At 42.0% G+C, this 24765-nt stretch overlaps 1 protein-coding gene and 1 long non-coding RNA gene across 8 annotated transcripts in view; one reads left to right on the top strand and one right to left on the bottom strand.

Annotated features, from left to right (window-relative positions):
* The window catches only part of LOC105195274 (LIM domain only protein 3), a 102115-nt gene extending 81702 nt beyond the window's left edge, over positions 1–20413 (top strand). Inside the window, exons 5-7 of one of the 4 annotated variants that reach the window (XR_005574776.1) lie at positions 7322–7457; positions 16849–16934; positions 17285–17394. Coding sequence is in view for 2 of the 4 variants with exons in the window: in XM_011160641.3 (XP_011158943.1) it covers positions 7322–7478; positions 17285–17443 (316 nt within the window). In the remaining 2 variants the exon portion in view is untranslated. Of the gene's footprint in view, positions 1–7321; positions 7479–16848; positions 16935–17284 lie in introns of all 4 variants that reach the window. The other 3 variants (XR_005574775.1, XM_011160642.3, XM_011160641.3) reach the window with 3 other exon arrangements.
* LOC105195275 overlaps positions 1–24765 on the bottom strand; it is a 287417-nt gene that overhangs the window by 235442 nt on the left and 27210 nt on the right. The gene's annotated exons all lie outside the window — the stretch shown is intronic.

Raw genomic sequence — 24765 nt, 5'->3', positions numbered from 1 at the left:
ATATTTAGAAAAATAAGTTAAAAGTGTTTATTTATCACAAAGATATGACATAAAATGTTGAAAAAAGATCTATTTTACAAGTTTGTTTTTCACGATTCGCGTAATATTTCTATTCTAGATATATGAAACAAATTATTTTAATGTCACTTTAATCTTAAATGATATTGGTATCATTTGATCATTGCTTTTTTTTAAATAATAATTTTTAAGAAAATAGTGGTTATCCAAAAAATTGACAATTATGATTGTGGAAAATGTCATTTGTTTTTAAGCAATAAAATAAAAATGGTTTAAAAATTTAAAAAAAACTATGATCGAACGGTAAACAATACATTTTTAAATATACTGTTAAAAATTGAAAGCGATCGGTCCAGTAGTTTTTTTCAGAAATCGCGTCAAGTAGGTCAAAAAGTGATTTTAAGAAAAAAAAACGTTTAAAGTTTTAAATTTAAATATCTTTTTAATGAAAAATAATTTTGTTGCGTATCCTAAAATTTTAAATAAAATACATAAAAATTAAATATCATAAATTATGAAAAAAACGTTTCAGAAACGTTTCTAGTATAACGTTTTTTATTGGTTCTTTACAATTATAAAACTATATATATAAACAATGTTTATAAAACGTGCTTGAAATCAATACATATGTGCTATCTGGGAAGCTACATTCGTAATCTATGGGAAAAATAAAAGCACTCTTTTCTTAAACTTTGGAACGCCCTTTTAGTTTAAAAATCCAAATTATAATTAATCTTTATTTTACAAATTAATACAATACAGAATTGGCTAAATATGTAATCAATTTAATGGATATCGAGTATGTTTACTAAGCAATCGAGTGACTAGTAATTGTGGTTATTAAATAATCAGTAATATACCGTGGTTAATAAATAACGAAAATAATCACACACATGACTAAATTAATACTCTGCCTTGTGATTAAATTATTAATCGCATAAATAAAAACTGATTATATCTTACGATTAATTCGAGAAATGAAAAATGTTGGAAACAGACAAGCACATTTATTTAATTGCTCCTCTCCCTCTCTCTGTCTCTCTCATTTGTGCGTTTATTAATTAATTTCCTTATTCAATTTTTTTTTCAAGACAGCTGAATTTCAGAGATCGAAACAATGAAAATTACGGTATTTTTCCCGAGCTTTTATTCCCGATATCGTGCTTCGTACCATGAAGGCCGCGATTCATCGGAAATTCACCTTGTTGAGAATGACACGCGCAAGCAAGGTATTCTCCCCGGCGCGGCGGCGCGGCGCATCTTGTTTAAACGTCGCCTCGCGCGCGATAGCGACGCGGAAGTCCTCGGCATCCGTCCATCGTTCGCGCATGCGATCGCGGATCGCACGTCGGACAATGAGACGTGATTCGAGACGGCGCGCCCTGCCGCTTTGTGTTATCGAGTGGCATTCCGACACGCTTCTGGAGTGACATTTAGATAGCGACGTCAACTGTCTGCGGAGCAAATCCGTCGTGGAAGCGAAGGCTCTCCTCCTCGTACTTCCCCGGAAACCTGACGGCGAGAGCCCTCGCCACCGGAGCGAGCGAATTCACTGCTGATCGAATTAGCGCGCCACGGTTCCCCGATACCCTGACAGTCTGAATTAATTAACAGGAGAACGCGCTAGGTAAGCAGCCATTATCGCAACAAAGTGCGCGTCGCGCGCCGAGCGAGAGAGGTAACTGTTCAATGGCGCAATCATAAACGTCAGCTGATAGACGGCGTGAATTTTTTTTAATCGTTTTGATTTACAGAGGAAATAATTCGATCGAATAACAGTCAATTTTAATCGTACGTACTAATAAATCTGTGGTAACAAAAGTATCGCTCTGTGGGATATAATAAAAAAAAAGCGCGATATATTTTATTTGCGAAAAAGCGAGGGGCAAGTTTATCTTCCAGTTCTTTTACACCAGTGTTACACCTCTCGCCAAGTCAAGTTTCGGCGTCGAGATGAATAAAGAATATCCTCGATTCCGTATCAAGTAGCGATAGTCCCGAGGTAGTCGCGCGGCGAGAATTTTGCGTCTCGGCTCGACGTCTTGACTCCATTAACTTCACACTTAGCGGCGCCTTAGAAAGCCCGTTGCCGTCGGGAGATCTGATTAGGGGTTCGAGTCTCTACTAAACGCGTTAGTCTCGGCTGCGGGGGCGTCGCGCGGGAGAACACGGGAGGCGCCGCACCATCAGGTGTTAGAGAGAGTGGCGACCCGGGGATAGGCATGGGAGGGTGGCGGGGGAGAGGGACGACGAGAGGGCGGTCGTTGGTGTCTGTCTCTTCATAGTTTGATGCAAATTGAGTACGAGCACCACCAACTACCGGCAGTATAGACATTTTCCTGGGCTTTCTCTCCCTCCTGTCTATCTACATGCCTACACACACACATATACCTATCTACCTCGATCTAGACCACTCTCTCGCTCCCTCTTTCTTTGTTCTTGGAGAAGACTCCGCGATCGAGTACGAAATTCATTCCGCGCGACCCTCTGCGGCTTCGAGCAAACCCCCGCCCCTCCCCCCGATCTTGACTACCACCGAAGTGTTGCCGTTTGGGGTTTCCCCGTCCCATGTTGCGGAGCTCGCGCTGTTTGCCGACGAATCTCGGAGGCTTTCTCTCGACTTAGCAGCGACGAGAGAATCGCGTCGCGTTTCGATCGTTTAACGGGTCTTCCGACAATTCGAAATGCGCCGTGATTCCGCTTAAGATCAATATTTTGTCGGGACGTATGCACCAATACACGTATACACGTAAATGAGCCCCATTATATTTTATTTTATAAATTCCAACGTGGAAACTATTTCCGCTCGTGCTTTAATTCAATGAAATCTATAATAATCGCTATCAAAATGTCAAATATCACATTCGCTTACTCCATTAAATATCGAACGGACGATATTATTTATACCTATCCTCATTTAAATATAATAATTGCTATAAACTGCAGGACGTGCGTTCGTTTCTCCTACAACTCGTGTCGGATTTGGATAAAGTCTCTGCGTGAAACGTACGTTTGACTTTCGTCTCGTCGCGGAGGTGTGAGAAGGACGCGAATCTCCGAAAACGACCGAGGCAATACTAATGCCTCGAACGTTTAGCGTTGCAGATTACAGAAACGGCGTTTATCGGGGAAATATAGCGTGTATCTAGACGCGAAATCACGACACCGTTATAAAGGATCGTTCTTTCCTGTCGCTCGGTCGAAACTCCTCCCTTCCCCTGCCTCCTCTCGCACCTACATCCCGTAATGTTCCTTTTTATGGTGCATGATTCGAAGCTGCCCCCGGGATCGATTTTGTTCCGTAGCGGGGTACTTATCGTACCCCGTTACGAGGGCGCATTGCTTTTTATGGTGGTTACATGTTCCGATCGCACACGGTGTGCTCTCTCTTTCTCGCTCTTTCTCCCCTCCCCCGTCCCGCTTTGTTCCTTTTATTCTCAAACGAAACGGAATGTTTGTAGCGTGTCAAAAGTCGCATCACCTGTGTAAAACGTAAAAACTATTTTATAGGCGAATTATCCGATGCGGTACAGGAAAATCGGAGCACGGCGATTCCAAGTTGAAACTTCATATTTTAAGGATGCACATTGAGCTTCTTTCACGAGACATAAGATCATTCAATATAACTAATTTAATTAATTAAATATGTAATTGAGCAGATGCTAAACCTGTAAAGTCGTACGGAATCATTAATGTGCCTCGGCTACCCGACGATGGATGTCCTCATTTCGCTGAACATAGGGGAAAGAGTATTTATACATTACGATCAACCCACACTCGGCTATCGATCGAGACATCGCGGACTCACGTGCTGATCGCGACTAAATATTTTAAGTTCAATTATATCGTCGGCAATTCGGCTGAATATAGAATCGTCGCTGACTATTTTGAATCGAGTCTCCAGCGTGGATGCATCCGTAACTCCTCGCATTTATATATCTGAATCAACGATGAGATAGCGAAAATCTTTAACGGCGGCGAGTAAAATTGAAATTATGCCAAACGAGGCAACTAATAGGATCCAGCATTTCGCGCTTTTTAAAGCCGTAAATTCATATTTATAATAGATTCTTCCTATTTATTAAAAATCTTAATCAAATCTCATGTGAAGAGAACAATTTTATTGCAGCGTCTAAAAATATGGCCAGATACAGATCAGAAAATAATTTTACATTGGCCCATCGAAATAATTATGTAGGAAGTTATGTTTGAAGTAACACGTGCAAACAGTTTCGACATTCTAGCAATCAAGTCAAACATCCGATGCAATTTTTTTTTTAATAGTTCAACATAATTATTTTTAAATCTATATTTCAGCAAATTTGTTCTTCCGCTGCATTTCACTCGTTTTATTTCATAGTATATCTATGTTTCATTTACATTGATTTTACATCTCAATTGTTTTTATGTACATTGATCATCGTGAATATCTCTTGAAAAAAAATCGCAGATGGTCGATCAGTTAAATGAAGAAACAGTTTTACAATCGTCGCTATGTTTGCTCAAATATGTGACTTTATACGAAAAGAACGGTTTTGCTGAAGTACCTAAAAATTTAGCAAGCTACAGATCTGAAAATAATTTTGTGGGTCATCAAAATAGAAAAAAAAAAACGTTGAAGCAGGGTAAGCAACAATTTTTAACGTTCTGGCAATCAGTTTGAACGTTTTACATAATTATTTTGATAATCCAACGAGATTATTTCCAGATTTGTAACTGGCTAAATTTTTAGCTACTTCAGCAATACCGTACTTCCCATGTATATTTCGCGCGCATTTGATATTTCGTCGACGTACAAATTGCTCAGCGACGGGCGTCCGCGAAAGACGCGTCGCTGAGTCCACCGGAAAAAAAAGTGCAGATTCTGCCGGATACGGCCGACTTACGTCGTAGAATCTCATTGCGATTTCATGGTCCTCTCGGAAGGAGACGACGTCGGCCGACCGGCTCGTTTCGAATGCTACAAATGTGCCGGAGCGCGCTCGTTCAGGTGGCTCGAGAGTAGGTGCTGAAAAAAATCACGTCTGCATTTACATAAGCGCCGGTATAAACCACTCGGCAGAGAAATCCCAGACATAAAACCCAAACAGGATCCCGTGCGCGGGACAGCACATCCGTTGAATACGCAATGGCCGTACGTAGCCGATGTACCACTGTCTACCACCCCCAAAAAATGCTTTTATTATTCACCGGTGAATTACGAACGCGACGGTGTACGCGTTTTACCGCGGCGTTTACACTGACGTGGAGTTTACACGGCTCATCGACGACGTCTTCGACAGAAAGTCGCTTGTTCCGTCGACCCCCCCCCCCCCTCGATATCGAAACGCGACTCTTTTCTTGTCTGATTTCTATTGGTTTTATTATCATAAAACTCTAAAACTTTGTTAAACACTTAACGATCATGCTCGCAATACTGTGTATGAGAATTCTCGTGCACGCATGTACAACCAGAAAGGGAGAATTTTGCTGAAATATAGATCTGAAAATAATTGCGTCGTATGTTTTAAAAAACTGTTAGCAGCAACATTAACATGCTTGGGCGTCCTCTATAATTATTTTGATGGCTTGACATAAAATTATTTTCTAATCTGTATCCAGCTAAAGTTTTAGATGCTGCAGTGAAATTGCTCCCTTCGCGTATTACACCAGAAACGGACGATAATTTACCCAAAATTGTCTCAACAAAATTGTAAGTTGTACACGGGAAGGACAGTTTTGTTGAAATATCTAAAAATTTAGCTGAATACAGATCTGGAAATAATTTTATTAGACCACCCAAATATTTATTATTATTCTCTTGCATCTGAATTACTCATTGTGTCGCTGAAGCGTCCTTCACGATAATGCAACATTATTTTCAGATCTATATCAAGATCTATATCAACATCTTTAGAAACTATTCTTTATTGTACAACACTGTTAAAAGATCGTAACATTGTAAAACAAACTAAAGACATTCTTTTATTATTTTATTGGATTGTTAAGGGTTGAAAAATGATATAAAATTAAAGACAATATAGCCGAGACGCCCGGAACGTCCTTATAAGCAATAAAGAGACGAGGGTGGATTCTCCGAACGGTCTACATTAATGATATCCGAGGGACTCGATGTCCCAAAGACGACTCCAAGTTCCGCGAGCTCTCTCGTAAGACAAATCGCGCGAACACGCCCGTCACCTCGCGATCGATATACGCGGGTATGTATAACGTCCAGAGAGTGATGTTCCCGGCGCCTGACGGGAATTTTCAAGTCCCGTGGATCCCGGCGCAAAACGATTTTCGTGTCCCTCGTGGATCCTCGATCCATTGTAACGCGGTGGAAGCGCCGGTCGCCCTTACGAGCCCGCTTTCATGGCTCTTTAGCATTTCCGGCGTAACGTCCTTTATGCGGACGCCTTGCTCCCCGAAAGGGCGCGGGTAGAGAAAAAATTGACTTTTAAACCGGCAATAAAAAGGAAAAATGTGAAATCTTTGATTTTAAAGGCCCCGCCCGCCCCTTCGCGGGGGCGACAGTTGGTCGATGCGTATAACCCCCGGTGGCAACCTTATTTCTCTTGATATCGCAAACCGAGCACGTTCGGTACCTCGCCACCGCCGCGCCGTCCCGAAATCCGCGTGCAGCGGTATGTATATCGTGTCGGATTACTCCAAAATCCCGGACTTTCATACGCTGAATTTTAAAATACACTCTTCCGTCTCTCTGATTTTATTCGTCGACATTCGAAAATGGACAGGCGTCGAACTTGCGCACGGTCCGCTAAAGATTTTCCATCGCATCGGGCGACACTCGTTTAAGAACGAGATTATCAATAATTCAGAGAGAAGTTAGCGACGCGCGCTTGTCTGTGAAGTGGAGAGAAGAAGGTAAGAAACGAAGAGAGCTGCACAGATTTCCAATCGCGATAAGCTGAGCACACGATGTCTGTGCGAATCGACTGAAAATTTACATTTAAGAGTCTTGGGAGTCGCCGGGCCGCGCCGAAGGAAGTGGATGAGGGGTGGCGTTTCGCCACTTGTTTTTATTTTCTAGCAATTTCCTCGGCGGAACGCAGAACGGAAAGTGACCTTAAAAGGAATTAGCACGTTTTACCGCTCCGCCGATTTCGCGCAACTCGTAAACGGAATTTCTTCTCGCTCCCCCTTCCACGAATCAATATGACAGCGAACGTCTTCGTTTACATTCGCTACTAATCCTCCTAACTCTTTTAGATGTAACATCGATTTTACAAATATCATGCATTTTTGGTCCCGAGATAATGCAGCATAATTTTAACGTGACAAAATGAATTTCTGATTGCAGATTTTGCGTGGGCGACAGATTTTATCTCTGTGATAACAAGATCCTCTGCGAGTACGATTACGAGGAGAGACTGGTTTTCGCCAATATGGCTCTACATCCCCCGCCTAGCGCGACCCTGGCACACATCAAGAGACAGGTGACTCATCTTGCGCCGCAGGTAACAAAAGAAAAAAAAAATTGCGGTTGCATTTGTCAATTTGCGAAACTTGTGCGCGACGATAGGACGCGATAGGACGAGTTACAGGTTTAAATTGTCATAGAGTGCGCACGTCTATCGATCGACAAACATATTTTTGTTACGACGTAGCTCTAATGTAAGATACAGTAAAGTACATCGTGGAATTTCCCTTCTGGACCCTGGCCATCGGGTTTCAAGCTTGCAAAAGGCTTCGAAGCTTCCTCAAGGCGCAACCCCTTAAGGCGGTTAAAGTGGCAGGTCACCCGTTCTGACCCTCTCGACAACAAAGGACTCCCCCGGGGCTTCAGCTATGCTTTATCATCCTACCATCGTCTTACGAGTTAGGATATCGCGTGTCCTTATTAATTAAGCTCTACCCGTTAAGCAAGCCTCGTCGCATGCCTTAACGATTCGCTCTTGCTACGTCGATGGCGGAACGTGCGAAAGAATTTACTCTTCACGAAGATCGTTAGACGCTTCCGAGAATTATTTCGCAAAACTATGGGAGATGGTCACACATTTCTTTTATAATCATAAACTTCTGATCGATAAGAATTTAAAAACTTTAATGGCGCGTGAGAATAATTCTGAATTTAATTTTGAAATGAATGTAATAAGAAACTTAAAAAGGAGGAAGACGTTGCAAATAAATTTCTTTCTCTAGAAAATTGTAAAAAAAAAACATCATAAATACTTGATATACACTGAGAAAAAAAAACAGTCGCAATTATATCATTCAACTATAATTTATAGACGTTTTGCGTGCCAACTTAATTGTTTTAAGCACTTAATTGTTTTAAGCATGCAAATTTTAAAATATATATTATTTTATTTTTACATCAACATTTCGATATTTCATTATTTTAATATTTGAAATTATTATAATTTATAATGAAATTTTTTTTATTATTGACAGAACTATAAAATTATTACTTTATTATAGCAGTAATAATTATAAAAATGGAGCTCCCAATAATTATTTTATTACATAATTATTATTTTATCGCACAATTATTTTACAATGAAATGATGGTCACAAATACCAAACACTTTTCTCTCGGTGTATTTAATTAAATAATTGAAGTGAAAATAAATACAAAACTGCGATAATAGGGGACAGGTGGCAAGCAACGAAGAAAGAGAGAGAGAGAGAGAGACAGAGAGAGAGAGAGAGAGAGAGAGAGAGGAGGGCGATTTTCACGAGCAGGAACGTCCAGAATTATGAACTCATCGGCGTTAAGCTTGTTGGGATTAAGTCTTCTTGATTATCCTAAGGCAACAGCGTTGTTTCGAAACAATATCTTAAGCTCCTGCCGCACGAAGGACCACGTCCTTCTCGACCTTAGGAGCCTATCCATTTAATCCGGGTGCCGTCTTGCAAGGATTCCGCCGTCTTCCTTGCACAATAACCTGTCACATATTCTAATTTGCGATATTTGCTCAGAATAATGACATTAAAATTAAAAAGAGATTTTATTATTTTAACATTAAAATTTGTTATTACATTTTCACTTACGTTCAAGATAGCGAATAAAAGTTTAAGCACACGATCTTTCGCGCGAAAATGAATTTCTCTCGCGAAAATTGAGTTGTTAAATACGCCATCGATAATCGCTGCTAATAATATCGCTCTCGCCACCATCCCCCGTTGTTAGAAAATCGTTAACGAGCCGCGCTAAAGTGCTCGTCGCGAGAGTTTGAACCTTCGGGACGTCTCGGTCTAAGGCCGTAGATGCTCGTCGCACGCTCGAATCGTCGTACGCATGCACAGAATAACGAGGTCCCCGGCCCGATGATATCAAGCTCGGTAACGTGTACTACTTATAATATGCAAATTCGCTACCCTTAACCGCCCTTGCGAGCGAGCTGCGTGTAATTCAGGGGTTGGTAACCCTTGCGACTCTATTCCTGAGTCGTGCGTGCGTGCGTGCGTGCGTGCGTGCGTGCGTGCGTGCGTGCGAGCACAATGTTTATAAAAAAATATCGGCTTACACGTGAACGTAAAGGTGTACCGTGTAAACATTTTTCAGGGACGCTATATAAGGGAGCTATAAATCTACCTCGGCGAGAACCGAGCGGTGAATGTCTCGCGCCTCAAAATTCGTGAACTCGCCGACTCTCTCGAGCGGTAAGGGACGTGTCGCTTTAATTAATATGAGATATTTTTTTTATTGCCCGACACGGGGAAATCGATGTTGTTGTTGTTGTTTTTTCTTTTTTTTTTACTTTCTGGTAAATTTCTGGTACCGTCAATCGGGAAAAATTGGCACGTCCGCGATGTATTCCGCGATATTGCGCGATCCAGCAGCTTTCACACGCAATATCGATTCGCTCGGAGGGTTTACGGGTTATAAATGACCGGTGTGCGAAATAACGGGATGGCAGACTAATGCCAATAATCGGCGTGGCATGCTAATGTCGTCTGCGCATCTATTACGCTAAAGCCTGATGGATCCCTCTTGACATCTCGTTCCTCGAGCGTGAATATCTTCGATCGCGGAGAACACTCAAGATGTCTACTAGCTCGCCCGAGGGTCGTTTCACATTTTGCATCTAAATAAGAGGAATTAACACGCGCGTTGCACGCTTCTGTCGCGAATACGCTCGTGTCGCAAAGTGAATGGCCGAGTCGTCGAAACGTCGCGCGACGATACGTGGGTTAAAATTGCGCGAGATACTCTTTCAGCGCCAAGTACATGCCCGAAAGAAGGAAGTGCTGAACTCTCGTTAGATTCAGGGCTCTGATAAAATGCAAGGACGAAATTGAGAGTGTCTATAAAGCGTAGAAAGAGAGACGGACGAAAGAAGGGGAGAAAGGCGTTAAGATTCTTAAAAACCGCGAAGAGGATGCTCATCCCAAAGGCAGCTGCCACCCTTGTACTCCCCTTAAGCCGCGGCTCGTCGGGAGCGGCGAAGTACCCGCCGACGGATGGTGGAAGGTGGGAAGGGAAGGTAGGAAGGTAGTTTTTCTGATTGCCTGAGAACAGACAGCTGTCCCAATCTTTCTTAGCCGCCCCGGAAGGATCCACCGCTTTTGGCGAATAATGCTGGGGAGTGTTGCTTACGAATAACTCGAGTATGCCTGATCCGAAGGGGGGTGAATCGAGGAGCGGGGGCGATGACGGGATGAAAGGAAGAGGGCGAGGCTGGACCGCCTTTAGCCGTCAGCATCGACAATCGAGTTGTGTCGATGGAGACGGATGACGGATGACGCTTCCGATATCATATGGTCGACCTATTGAAACTTTATCGTACGTTGTGACGCGAGTTTTATATGCATGGGGAATTGCTTCAAAATCAATTGTGCTTCTCTATTGTTACGCCGACATCGCGGGCTTCTCCATTTGACGGGCGCGTAATTCTCGCATCGATAAAAAAAGTTTAATTTAATACGATTCCAAAAATAATTCCAAGATAAGGAAAGAGAGCTGTGAGAAGGCATTGCAGTTCGTATCTTTAGAAGAAAGTCAATTAAAGAGAAACGCCGTTGCCCCGCAAATAGTAACGACGGCGAAAAGACTCATGAAGCTTTAGCTCCGTCTCTCGACGAGGAGATCTTCGATCGAGCCGCGCAATCTCATCCTCCTTAGAGACAAGTGTAACGCGCTTAAAAATTGGCGAGAACTTTTATTTCGGTCTAATTTCCCCCTCGAGACTCGGCGGAGAACGGTAGGGAGAGGGCTGAAAGGGGAAATGTAGACACGGGGTAAGAACGAGAAAGAGAAAGACGCGACGAGAGTTTGGAACGATTATCTGAGTTTTAAAACAAACTCTCGAGTGTCTGCGAAGTCCTTTGCGAATCAGAGGAGCGCGGGAGGAGGGAGCGAAGGGCCGTGGTGCCAGAAGGGGGAAGCTGCGTGAGGGAAAAAGAGGAGGGGGGTTACGGAGGTGAGATAATATGCTAATGCCAAGACGGGAGGTACATGGGAATTTAAGAGGATCAATGTGCGCAGTACGAGATTCGTACGGGGAACGAAGTATTACAACGTCCTCTATATTGCTTCCAGGCGATTAGATTTCTGAAAGTTCGTTGAACGCGGCCGACTAATTTCGACGAAATTAAACTTTCAATTTAACGTCGCTTTTATTAGATCTGAGTGTTCAATATCCATTTGATCAGGGGCTGGAGGGAGAGGGAGCGAAGCAAATACGCGTGACGGACGTATCGAACTCGAAACGAAAAATTGAAGAAGTGGAAAATTATGTAACTTGACAAAATGTCCCGTTACCTGTTCGTTTATTATTTTTTAACGCAAAATGTAGAGAATTGTGGAGGAGAAGGACGTAAATATGGCACCCATTTTCATTTTATTGAATAACTTTGTTAACAATCATTATTTGATATTAAAATTTGAACGGCTATATTCGTCAAAGTGTTAACAGATTTTAGACTCAAAGTAATAAAACATTTATTACTTAGGACGTGATTTATAAGTGTGACGCACTGCGTAATCGATGAAAGGAATGTTAATATAGTTAGCTCAAAAGTCAATTTAAAAAAATTGGTTTAATTTAAAAAACATACAGAATTTTGTTCCAAAATTATATATTTTTAATTTTTCGTTTTTCAGAATTTTCCTGCGTTTAGAAACATTAAAGATATCGTTTTATCCTTGTTTAACATTAAACAACAAAATTATATCTCTTACGTTTCTGAACACAATCCTCTAAAATGACAATCGATTTATCGAAGAAATATTTTGATACAAAAATTTCGTTTAAAAAGTCATATTAACAAAATCCTGTTATTGTTTAACTTTGCATAACTTGAAATGTATACAGCCAAATAAAAAGTTAGATAACAAAAAAAAACACTTGAGCGTGCATACATTCGTATGATAATACACTCAAGTTTAAAAATAATGAGAATGTATAAGTACCTTGAAAAAGTTTTGAAGTGCTCAAAAGTAAAAGTGCCTTCTAACAATTATCAGCTATAGTGTATTGACATTTTAACGCCATTAGAGAACAATAGGCTGCTAAATGAATAATTCCATAAGCAGTTGTTAGAATTCATGATCCAATAACGGAAATAATAGGGGTAACCGCAAAGTCCACAATAGCCATAATACTCCCTTCTTCTCTATCATATAAATATTTAAAAAATTGACAAAATAACTAAATTAATATGAAAAACTTTTGGAATTAACAGAAAAGAAAATGGCTATTCCCCATTCAAAGGATTTATAACTGTAAAAAAATGCGCGTACTTTTGTACAATCATACACAGTTTCCATTGTCGGTATTGCGTTAATTATACGGAATTGATTTAAAATAGTTGCTATGATATGAATGAAACACTTAGTGATCGATATAACGTATGCATTAGAATACCCGAATAGAATGTGTCAGAATAGGATATGATACCATTAATAATAATTAATGTAGCGCACGGTTAATCCCTCGAAATGTAGCGTTTAGCGAAATGGACGCGCATCATCGTAATGCAGTACTATACAGAGCCACGAGCGTATTCCCACACTGAACAAAGCCATTAGTCCATCATTAATCCTTCATTGTAGATCTATCGTTGTACATGCGAATACGATCTGTTTAGAATTACACAGGGGGATGTCATAAAATTACACAAAATGAATATTCTATCAGTAATTAAATTTAAAATATATTTAAAAAAAATCAAAAAGTGATTTCACACCAGAGAATTAATTTATCACGGTAATCTCTAAACGCACCGTAGTCAAGATGTTTTCCAGACATAACAAGTTCCATAGGGCGGCCTAATCGATCGCCGATCGATCAGCCGATTAGATTGCCTCTTGGTCAACGTAGCGTAAGCTGTGTCGTGACAGGAAGACAGAGAGAGAGGGAGAGAGAGAGAGAACACACAAAGAAGAGGGAGACAGACGGAGGCACGTACATACGAACCCTCGCACGCGCGTGTACACGTCGTTCTTGTTAACGAGCGCATTATTAGGTGCACCGTGCTTGGCTGAATTTCACGTAAAGCCTCCGCGCGGCCCCTTATACAACGCGCGCGCCGAGAAAGCTCGCATGGGAAAGCCCGGCTTGCAAGCTTATGCGAGATTATGAGTTTAGTTGGGAAACAACTCGGAGAGCTATGTGCTACGTGGCCGAGCTTACTTTTATAACGATTATTACCGACGAGTGTGTGGACCCGTCGGTCGCGAGGGCGCGCTCGACCGCGCGGCCGAGTTTGCAGCTCGACATCGAGGTAACGAGATACGCTGCGAATTTTAATCCAACACTCGATATTACAGTTGTTTGACAGCGATAAAATGAGAAGGGATGAAAGAGAGCCTCGATCAAACGTTCAATCAAACTTTCGAACATTGTGAACTGAATAAAGCAGCCTATAAATATAATTGGCACGATGATTTTTCTTATATTAATTTTTCGGAAGAAAGAGTATTATTAAATAAATTTCTTTTCTTCCTAGGGCAAGAATCAGGTGCGGGAATGGCCGTACCTGGCTGACGGTGGCCCCCGCCAGTAAATTCCGCTCCTAAACGATCCCGGGGCGATTAACGACGTCTTGCCTAATTCTCATCTCGTGCCGAAGGTCGGACCCGCCTTCGGCGCCGAGCGCGCTCGCTCGGGTGTGGGTGGCGCTAATTTTTGCGCGTAAGAAAAGCCGCGCCGCGCGCGCGGAGGAAACGGATAGGAGCCGCGCACCTGGCCGTTTTCCCATCCGCGGGAGATCAACGGACAAATGACACGCGATTCCCTACAAGCCCTCGCGATGGCGATGCTCCGCATTTACCGTCAGTTACAAACTACCTGGCCCCGCATTACCACCCTCGCGCCGGGTCACGATTAATGTCTTATTCGCGCGTGCGAGGTCTTCTCGAAAGAAAGAGAGGGAGGGAGGGAGAAAGAGAGAGAGAGAGAGAGAGAGAGAGAGAAAGAAAGAAAGGTAGGAAAAACCAGGAGATTACAGCGGGAGATGAGAGCAAACGCGAGAAAAGCTGCTCGGTTATCTAGAGCATAATATTATGCTCCAGCTAAAATTATCTTCTGTACGCTACGAAATTTCCAACAGTTACAAGAAGAGAGTTTGAAGAGATGTGGTGTTTGACTTCGAAGGGGACCCACGTTATAGAATCCTCTATCTGCCCACATACACCGGATCCCGCAAAGCGCGTGTCGTTTGATTACGACGTCGGCAGTAAATCCACAGCGCGGTAATTCCTCCTCTGGCAATTGTAGATAAAACTTGAATAAGTCATAGACTTAATTTAACCCATAGCAGCGTTCAACGGTGGTCTGGTGCTTTCCACGGAGATTTCTTAATTACGAGCGGGACCCTCTAAGACAAGAGACCGAGGATAGGGAGATATAAGAGAAAGAGAGAGAGAGAGAGAGGTGCGCGCCGAAAGGCGAGGGCATGAAGTAAGAAGAGAGAGAAAGAGACAAAAGTCTTGCTGGTGGCTACAGGGGAAAGGGTTCTCACGGCGACGAGATTTAAGGATCCTTCCTAAGGAAAAAAAATTGCCCCCCGCCGCGGAGACGGATGATAAAGCATTTCTCTAGCGACGCTTTGTCACTTTTATCATAATTATTTACGAGTTAATTACTCCGCAGCCGTATTCTGTGCCGCCTACGCTTTCTTGCGTTTTAAAAACGAGAAAAATGCTTTATTAAGACACTTCGGAGATAACGCCTCTTTCACGGGATCGCGAGACAGATTTGTCCTCCTTCGTCCTTGCTCCCCCATGCATACAGCGACAAACAAAAGCAAAGTTATGTATAGAAACGTATATTGTAAAAATAATATGACGTAATATTTAAAAGTCTTAAAACAAGTAGATAATCGCGATTTATCATTAATAAATTCCGTTGCAACTTGTATACTGTCGCAATTCTTCGAAATAAAATATCATAATTAAGACAGACAACGCGTTCGTTCATCGCGTCGCAACGAGACTTTCCGCGGCGCGGGATAATTGCCGAAAGTGGAGGCTTAATTCGGCGCCGTGCGAAAGTTAGTATGATCAACTTACGGGCCGAAATCGTGGCGGGGGTGGGAGAATTCCGTCACGAAGGGTTGAGCCGCACGGTCTGCCGAATTTTAAGCCTGTATAATTTAACACCTTTACTGCAGAAACTAAGAGAAACTGAAGGGAAAGATGGAGAGTAAGAAAGGGAGAAGAGGGGCAGCGGAGAGGAGAGGAGGCACGCGTGTTCGCGAGGCGGCAACGAAGACGAAGAGTAGGCAGGAAGATCGACAGGATAAGACGGAAGGGGGATGGGTCGAAGGGAATGCGAAGTTCGAAGTTTTCAACGGCACTTACCTAGCCTAGTACTACGCTCTCTCTGCCTCTCCCACGGGTGCTCTGTACCATCAGCGCACAAATATAGCCACCGGATAGAGAGACGGGGGAGAGATGGATAAAGAATCGGTCGCAAGAACGGAAGAAGAGGAGGGAACCGCCCGAGTTGTGCCGCCCCTCCTTTTTGCCCGGGCACTGAGAGATACAAATTCGTTCCTCCGGCCTTTTGTTTTTGAAGTGGAGACTTAGACGGCGATGTTGCGCAAGGAGCGAGGGGACAAGAGAAAAGAGAGAGAGAGAGAGAGAGAGAGAGAAACGCGAATTCGTTAACGTTGTCAACCCCTTGAGGGCGGGAACTCTGGATTCTGCGTGCCGCGACGTGAATAATTGTTAAAATCAAATAACGAGGCTGCTGAGGTCGATTGATCGACCGAATTTATTCTTGGATTTTGTAAGTTGCTCGCTAATCGGATTAAATTCTTCAGAATTACAAATTCGCCTTATACATTCTGATATGCATTTAAGCGCTTGATAAATGAGTTCCGAGAATAAATTGAACCTCTAATTCTTAACCGATGTGCTTCTTGCTCGGTTAAACGCAACTCGGAGAGGGAAATTGGTAGAATCCATAAAGTTTATCCAATTTAGAGTAAATGTGCGCGTTACGGTCGTTATATGTAAAATATTAAAAACCATTTCGGTAAACGATATGATGCATGTTTTATTTTTAATCACGTGTCAAGCTCAGCGACGTGATTAAATTAACGAGTTATATTCCTAATAATTAACATTTCCTAATTAATCCCAAAAAGAGTGAGCACATAAAACTTACTGTATGCCACCATTAATTTTTGTTTAATCTTCTATTTTATGCACCGCCCCGAATAAGTTCAATGACGTCTTTTCGAATAAAAGACCTTCTCGATCTGGACATTTTAAATATTGCCATCGCATCACACACGTCGAGCAAAATTGCGAGAGAAAATCGTCCACGCGCGTCTTTTTCCGGAACAATAGTCGCGACTAGTTGCAACAATATTCTTCAGCGATAATTAACAAATGGTTAATTAAATCTTCTTTCTCAATCTATGTTGCAGCTAGAGTTATAATCTAGACAAGGACACACGAGTCACTCTAACCAGAATTTGTTAACTAAGGCGGTCAGTGCGATTCACCTTCAGTGGTACGGTATCACAGGCATTGATATAAATCACATAGCTTACGTTAGTTGTCGAAAAAAGCTTTAACAAAACAAAAAGCGTGTACATAAATGTATAGAGAAAAAAAAAACGTTTCGTACATAGAGATCAAATAGAGAAATACGAATGCGCTGCTTCGATCGGGTTTTTGCTGCCCCGCGGCGATATATTGTTCCACGGCACTCTTTATGAAGGACGTGTGCCCCCGGTCACATAAATTCTCCGCTAAGTCGAGATCGTCGATCGAGCGAAATTGAAAGAGAAAAACACCGACCACCGTACACCGTACAGGGACGGCCCGTGTAATCCTCACGCGTCTTCTTTTATCTTGCAGAACGTAGCGGGCGGACCTCAGCGACAGGCGAACGGGGAAGCGGCGGCCCATAACCACAACGGATATCCAGCGCCAGCCAGCACGAGCGCCCATAACGTCCTGAACCCCATGAATAATTTAAACGGTATCAATGCGCAAGCATCGTACGATGCCAAATGACAAACGAAGTAAGCGCCGATATATCGATTGAGTCGCGCGCGAGGGGCTCGACTCGTGTGTCGTTCTCATTGTCTTCGTGGTTTAACCGCGCTGATCGTCCTAACTTTAGCACGCGACTCACGGCAGATCTGCCGCATAATCGACTAGCCCTTAACTATCGAGAGGAGGAAAGGTATCGTCAAGTTATCGCGAGCGAAAAAAAAGGTGTTATAGATATGTATTATATTATATAATCGCATTAAAAAAAAATAAAAAAAAATAAACGGTCCGCTAAGTGCGTCGCGATCGGAGATCGATCGGGCGAACTTGAAGTTTATGTAAATAGAAGACAACCGTAAAAACTGTATGCTAGGGTTGCAGACGAGGCGAATAAGCGGCGTAGGAGAATTGAGTTTTACAACTGATAAAACGATTAACGAAAACGGAATTGTGACACCGTTCCGTCTTTGAAATTGACGTTTTCCGATAAATCACACGATCGACATCGCTGCTATCTCTCCTGTGCTATCTTAGACGTCGTTTGGCGAATGCGTATTTCCCGCGGGCGAATTATTATTCCGTCTTCTCGAATAAATTCACTCTAATATAAGATAGAACGTGAGGGAAGAATATATAAATCCAAAATGCGACTTTCGTTCTTGCATTTAATTAGACTCGTGTATCCGAATTCGTCTTCCCCACGCTCGACTGGCTAGACGATAAATAAGTAGGTAGACAGTTAAATAGATAAGTAGGTAGATAGATAGCTAACGGAACGTATATTGGCCAACTACGGCGAACTATTGGTGCTCTTTAGATTATAATTGATCGAGTTTACATGATTGAAATCAGGCTGCTAAAGAAAAAGATCAGATCGAGAAAGAAAGCCAAAATAAGACTTGCGGAAATGGAATTTACGGGCTAGAGATTTCCGTCGCGATCCTCTCCGGATTTATCCGCCTTCATCCTATGGCAAACGCACATCTATCGACTTCCGCGGTGTCGGTGCAAAGATATCTTCGTCAGCCGGCGGCGTGTCATGAACCGAAACCCGAAACTTCGGGACGGTGAATAAAGTTTGGGGTGGCGCATTTAACGTTCGCCACGCCGAGGGGGGTGCAGTCTCTCGGTGAGGAGATACACGGGATAAACCCTCTCTCGGAGGGACCTGCTCTCGCCGGACGGACATCGAGAATGAGATCGAATCGACGGGCTTTGAGAAAGCGACGCGCGGTACTGCAGCGGTAGCGGCAACCGCTCGCCAGCTCGCCACCCCATGGGGCTCATACGTTAGGGGTGACTTAAGCATTGTTTCAACTTCGAATCTCCCGGCAGAGGCCCAGATTGATGTCGCGAACTTTTCCGCTGCCTTATTTGCGAGTCAGATAACGAGACTGAGTTATGCCCAAAGTTCTCTCTTGATCTTTCTCTGTCTTTCTCCGGCCCGGTCCGTGCTGATCGTATCGGATCACAAGGAATACCCACAGTCGAGAAGGATGTTTTATTTCCTCCCTCTTCGGGGATTCGTCGTTGATGCCGAAAGCACCTACGTAAAACGGTAATAGGCTAGCACCTGCGTCGAGAGAAACTGCTAAAGATTAATCCTTAAGAGACGCGATTTTCGCGGTTTCCACTCCGGCCGCAAATAAGAAAAATGATCTTTGTTGCTTGCGATTGGCGAAAGGAGGCAATAATTATTGTTGATCATTGACGGCTAGAGAGTTTAAGAAACCAATATTTATAGCCGTAACTCCGCGAAACTAAATGGAGTTGACTAATGAGTTCATTGTTAACAAATTGCGTTAACAAATATTTTTTTATATTGCATTATTTTCTTATGTTATGTGATAACATGCGATTTTTTATATGCGAATGTAGCTGTATAAGTAGCTTAGTTCTGTAATTTCTTACACCATGTAATACCCTCTGCATAGTTTTAAAATTCTGTTTGGAGATTTGTCAAGAGAATCCGTGTACGTATAAATAATAAATGACCGCATCTTTTGGATTACTTACTGAATAATCCTTAAAGGATCATCATCGGTATTCTACACTCGACGATTTCTATTTTCATTTCTAAGAAAATTTCTTGAAACTTTGAAAATAATTAAATTACACGGGTTATTGAATTACATTATAATTACATTTATTTCTTTTGAAAATAAAATACGGACATTTGTTCTACAAACTTAAAAGAATGTTTGTAAATTTTAAAATTTTTTTAACCATTTTAAATAGATAGAAAAAGTGGTCGAAACTGAGAGGGCCATGATGGTACCTTTTTTTTATATGATATCTTAAGGAATAATACTACATATATTATAATAACGAGTGCCAATTTGTCGGCGCACTTCGACTTTTCTTCGCAAAAATAAAAGCATCATACAAACACGCATTTACTTCAATTTACCGAAATTAATTCGGAAATCATCTCGAATTGACAGGACGACAAGAGAGAACTGTATGCCGACTTGCACTTTATATTTTGATACTACCGAGCACACAGGAGACTATCCACACAAGTTGCATTCAGCGCGTTAAAGTCGCCCGACCGAACTAGACGCGATTCCCTTCGGCATTCACACGTGTTTCAGCGCGATAAATAATTCTCCCGCAAAATATGTGGCGATTTCAGTATAAAACCGGCATAGTTCCTAAACGCGAAGGGTCTTCGACGAGGCGACTGCGATCGCTAAAGACACATTTGTACCGTACTATGCGACTGTCGAATGAAAACGTTTAACAAAGCACAGCCAGTGCGCGAGCATCGGAGCCCTTTTGTACATTGTATCCTACGGCATCGCTTACAAAATCCCCCGCGTAAATCCTGGCCGGCGCTATTCAGTACTGCATCACGCTTGGATCACGATGTACGAAAGAACCGAGGTCATTAATTAAGGAAGTGTGTACGTTCGCTAGTATGTAGATACGTTTTGTATTTATAGTTCTATCATAGAGGTATTAATAAATTTGTTTCGATGTTATGCAAAACGCAGTTGTGATTTCAAATCGCGGCGGCGCACGTGTCATTTGTTCATTTTTGCTCGACAAAAGTATTTCTATTTGGTATGCATATTCTCAGCATTATTCTTTAATTTTATAAATATTTATGTTACATATATATATATATTATATATATATATATATATATATATATATATATACTGTTCTATTCTAATGCAAATTTAATGGAGTTTATAAAAAGATTCTCTTAAAAAAATTTAATAATTATAGGTCCTATTTATTTTTTCATACGTGATAGACACATGATAAAGCAAGGTTTCGATCATTTTCGCATTTTACACCTTTTGCATATGTAAAAATAACAATTAATATAAAATAACAAAGTAACTTCAAAACCGGAAAAACTCGAACTTTATTTATAAATATTACAAAAATATTAATATAACATAATTTTAAAAATTTTTTAAGAATGTACAGGACATACAATCCTGCAAAGTAAATAAAATTTGGAACTATGGTTAATATTATTACTTCAAAAAAATTATACGCATATAAAAATTGTATGAATAAAATTATATTTTTATTTAATAACATATTTTTACAATTTATTTGTTCTATTTTTTATTAAAAATTAAATGTTATTTACAACTTTAAAAAAATCTCAATTTTTTGCGTAAACAAATACTTTAAGTATTCAAGACGATTTATACAAAATTTTATTGTGACCGCCTGTTTTGTAAAAAAATAAATTTTGTTTATTTTACTAATCTTTGCATTGCAATAAAACTTTACATAAATCATTTTGAATATTTAAAGTACTTACAATTAAATAAAAAAATTGAGAATATTTTCATTAATACAATTTTTATTAGAGTACATATCTATTTCTTATTAAAATAATTTTTTATCCGGATAAAAAATCGCGGCCATATTTTTTCTACCACTTTCAAATGCAATATAAGATAATCTGTAATTTTTTGATACATAATTTTCTTGTATATATAATGTTTTGAAAAATCTTATATATCTTAAAGTAGGAACATTTATAAAATTCACGAAATTTGCATTAAAAAAGTGTAAATAACATAAATAATCATAAAATTAAGAACTAGGCTGAATCTTTGCATACTAAACAGAAATATTTTATCCAGTTGAATGAACGAATGACCCACTGTGCTTTGCAAGCTGCCGAGGCAAAATACCAAAGCTGGCACCCCCGTTCCCGCTTCCCTCAACTTTCTTAAAGGTTTATGTTCCTGTTTCCGGGTCGCGAGAGCGCGCGATATTGATTCGCGACGTTGCGACGCGGGAATCAACACGCGGAATGACTTTCGCCGCCTTCGACGGTCCGCTCCCCTCTCTGCTTTTGCACATCCGCCGCTCGTATCTCCCTTGAATTATTTAAGGGCGCTACGTGATTGGCCGACAAATCCGGTCCGCCTCAATAATTTACCAATCATACGCGGTCCTTTGTGTTTTATACGCCGCGTTTCGAATAAATCGCATTGTGTATTCAAGAGAGCGGCGTCCAACTCTATTCGGGTGCGAACGCGAACCCTCTCCGCGTATCCGGCACCAAAAAAGAAAAAAAAAAGGCGAAGCGAAGAAACGGAAGAGGAAGCGACCGGAGAGATCGCGTAGGGGGATCGCGATCGCGCACGATTCGCACGAATTGACTTGAAATTCGGCTGAACATCGCGAATTTATGACGAGGCCGCGAAGGAGAGCTCGATATTCCCTATCCTCCATAACGCTCGGGCTCGCAAGTATTGCTAACGCGAAGTTAAGTTTAATACTTGATGCGCCCTACGCGGCAGCAGAACGCTGAATATTTTCGAGCGAGAGCTCGTGAGATCGAAAATTGGAAAGAAGAAAGCTGTCCTAATATACCCGTATGAATTAATACGTGCTTTTTCCTACCATCGTACCCCGAACGGGATTCCGCTTGAATAAATACGTAATGGTGGATGATCGAAGTCTCCGGCCGCGGCGGCTGCTCCTCGGGAATCCATAAAGTACACCGCATCCACGAAGCAATTTGTTCTCCGAGAATTAATGCGCTCGCGATGCTTTTTAATATCGACGTATCTCGAACGGAAGAGAAATTTGGCGGGACGAGCCGTTGCCGGATAACGGAAGGTGATTTAACGTCACGGGCGGAACTGCTTATCTATAATCCGACGGGCGGACGGTAAGTAAACGAAGCGGGAAACGGGAGAGAGAGACGGCCGAGCATTTGATGCAAATTGGCAATTTTTCCTCGTACGCCTCGCGGTAATCATTGGCAATTAGAGCGCGGGGCAAATTCCCCTCTCGGGCCCCCTCCTCCCCCGTTCTTCTCCAGCCACCCCCCTCCCCTCGATAAATGTTATTTATGGCTACGATTACCCGGGGCGCGCCTAGCCGGTTCGAAGGTTAGCCTAACCGCCCGGCCATCTAATTGGCTGTCGATTACTCCTGTTTGTACAAAATGCGGCACTTCGTTGGGAGCGCGAGCGAGCGAAGAGCTCCCCCCCCCTCCCCCAAAATGATCGCTCCCCGGATCATTTCGTTCTTTTAATCGCCACACACTCGTCACGCGTAAACGGACTACGGTATTTGCGGCGAGCGAGAATTACGATCGCGCGGAAGAGCAAACAAGCTCACTCCGGGCGAATCCGGGAGTCTCGAGGACCCGAGACGAAATATGAAATATATTTTTAGTCGTTGCACGTGCCACGTGTATAGTACAGAGGGCCACACTCGAATAGAATGTACGCACGCGGATAAATTTACGCGCAATGCACGAAACGCGAAGATTATAAATATAATAACTCGGCGGATTCGGCCGCTAAATCGTCCAAATTGAAATTCATTCATCGCGTCTGCGGTATATTATTTTTGCAAGCGTATTTATCCGGAACAACGCCGGGCATTATAAAGTTTAAAACGCCGTATCGAGTGTGGTACATTTATACAGAAATTTATACCGTTTTAAACCCATCGCGCGTGAAAGGAGCGAGCAGCCGAGCGGTGTGATTATCGGTATCTATTTACCTGTCGGAAGTGCGCATCGAATCGCGTTCTCTCCTCTCGTTACGCGGAGAATCGTTATTTCCGTTCGGACTATTCCCTCCTCCCCCCCTCCCCCCGCCATCCGTTTAATCGCGAGCAAATTACTCCGTGGAATCGCAAAACTCCCCGGAGCTACGAGCAACTTGCGAGAAACGAGCGTCATTATCTGCTCGCTAACCATTTTTCCAGGCGCCCTTTCGTCGTCGCGGGGGAAAGAAGGAAGGGAAAGGGATGGTGTAACGTCGCCGCGCAGGTTTGTGTAAATCACGTAAATCACGTATCGCGCGGGGGGAGAGAAGGTGGGACGGAGAGTCGCGCGGCACTTTTCCGCGCGGTCTCTGAAACAATATTATTACTAAAAGCCGCCCCCCCGACTGTTTCTCGCGAGGTCCGCTCGCCGCGCGCGAAGAGAAATGGCGAAGCGCGGACCGCCCGCCCTGCGACGGAGGAGCGATTAATTAAAAGAACAAAAACTGTTTTCATAAAATTCATTTGCGGAAATATGCGCCGACTGAAATAATATCCGGCCGCCGATGGGAAAGCGCGTGTCCCGTTCCGGCATGGTCGCGTCGCGTCGCATCCGAGTGTAAAAAAGAGCGAGGCGAATAAAAATGAAGGCCGCATACGATGCAAAAGTTTTCGCATTTTTTTGCACCCGCCGGAGTCGCGATACGACGCATGCTGCGTGTGCGTAAGTGGGGGCCTCGTTTGGCTTGAGCTTCAAGTCGGCCGCACTGATATTAAAGTTTGCTTTGAGATCGATCGCGTGTAATGAGAAAAAGAAATAGCATCGGTGACCCCATTGATTCTGTGACGTTGTAACTTTCTCAAATGACTGTTAAAAGTCACGTCGAAATATAGACGTTTAATAAATTCTATATTTATCATTAGAAACTGGAGCATAATGGACATTCGTATTTAAATGTCTCACATGTCATTCTTTTACTTTTCAAGTGGTATAAACTTGAAGACAGAGAAGTTTTGAGAAATACGATTGTGAATAATATCATAGATACTACATTCAGCAAAACATTTTTTAAAAAAACTAAAATATTAGTTTGATACATTCAGTTAAACATTTGGTTGATTTAGCAATTATTATAGTTGCATAAAAAAGATACAAACTCAACTCACATTATTAACAAATAAACATGAATAAATAAACTGTGAAAAATTTGGACAAGATTGTCATAAGAATACATAGAATTGTCATTTGCACTTTCTTCACTAAATAAATTAATTATATCATGTGATTGAGATAGTTCCTCTATTTTTATTTTTATACTTGTGGTATAAGCATATCGGAATAGAATCTGGATTATTTA

This window comes from Solenopsis invicta, chromosome 5, assembly GCF_016802725.1.
Source record: "Solenopsis invicta isolate M01_SB chromosome 5, UNIL_Sinv_3.0, whole genome shotgun sequence".
Taxonomy (NCBI): Eukaryota; Metazoa; Arthropoda; class Insecta; order Hymenoptera; family Formicidae; genus Solenopsis; species Solenopsis invicta.
The sequence above is the reverse complement of the archived record's forward strand: the minus strand, read 5'-3'. Positions and strand labels throughout refer to the sequence as shown.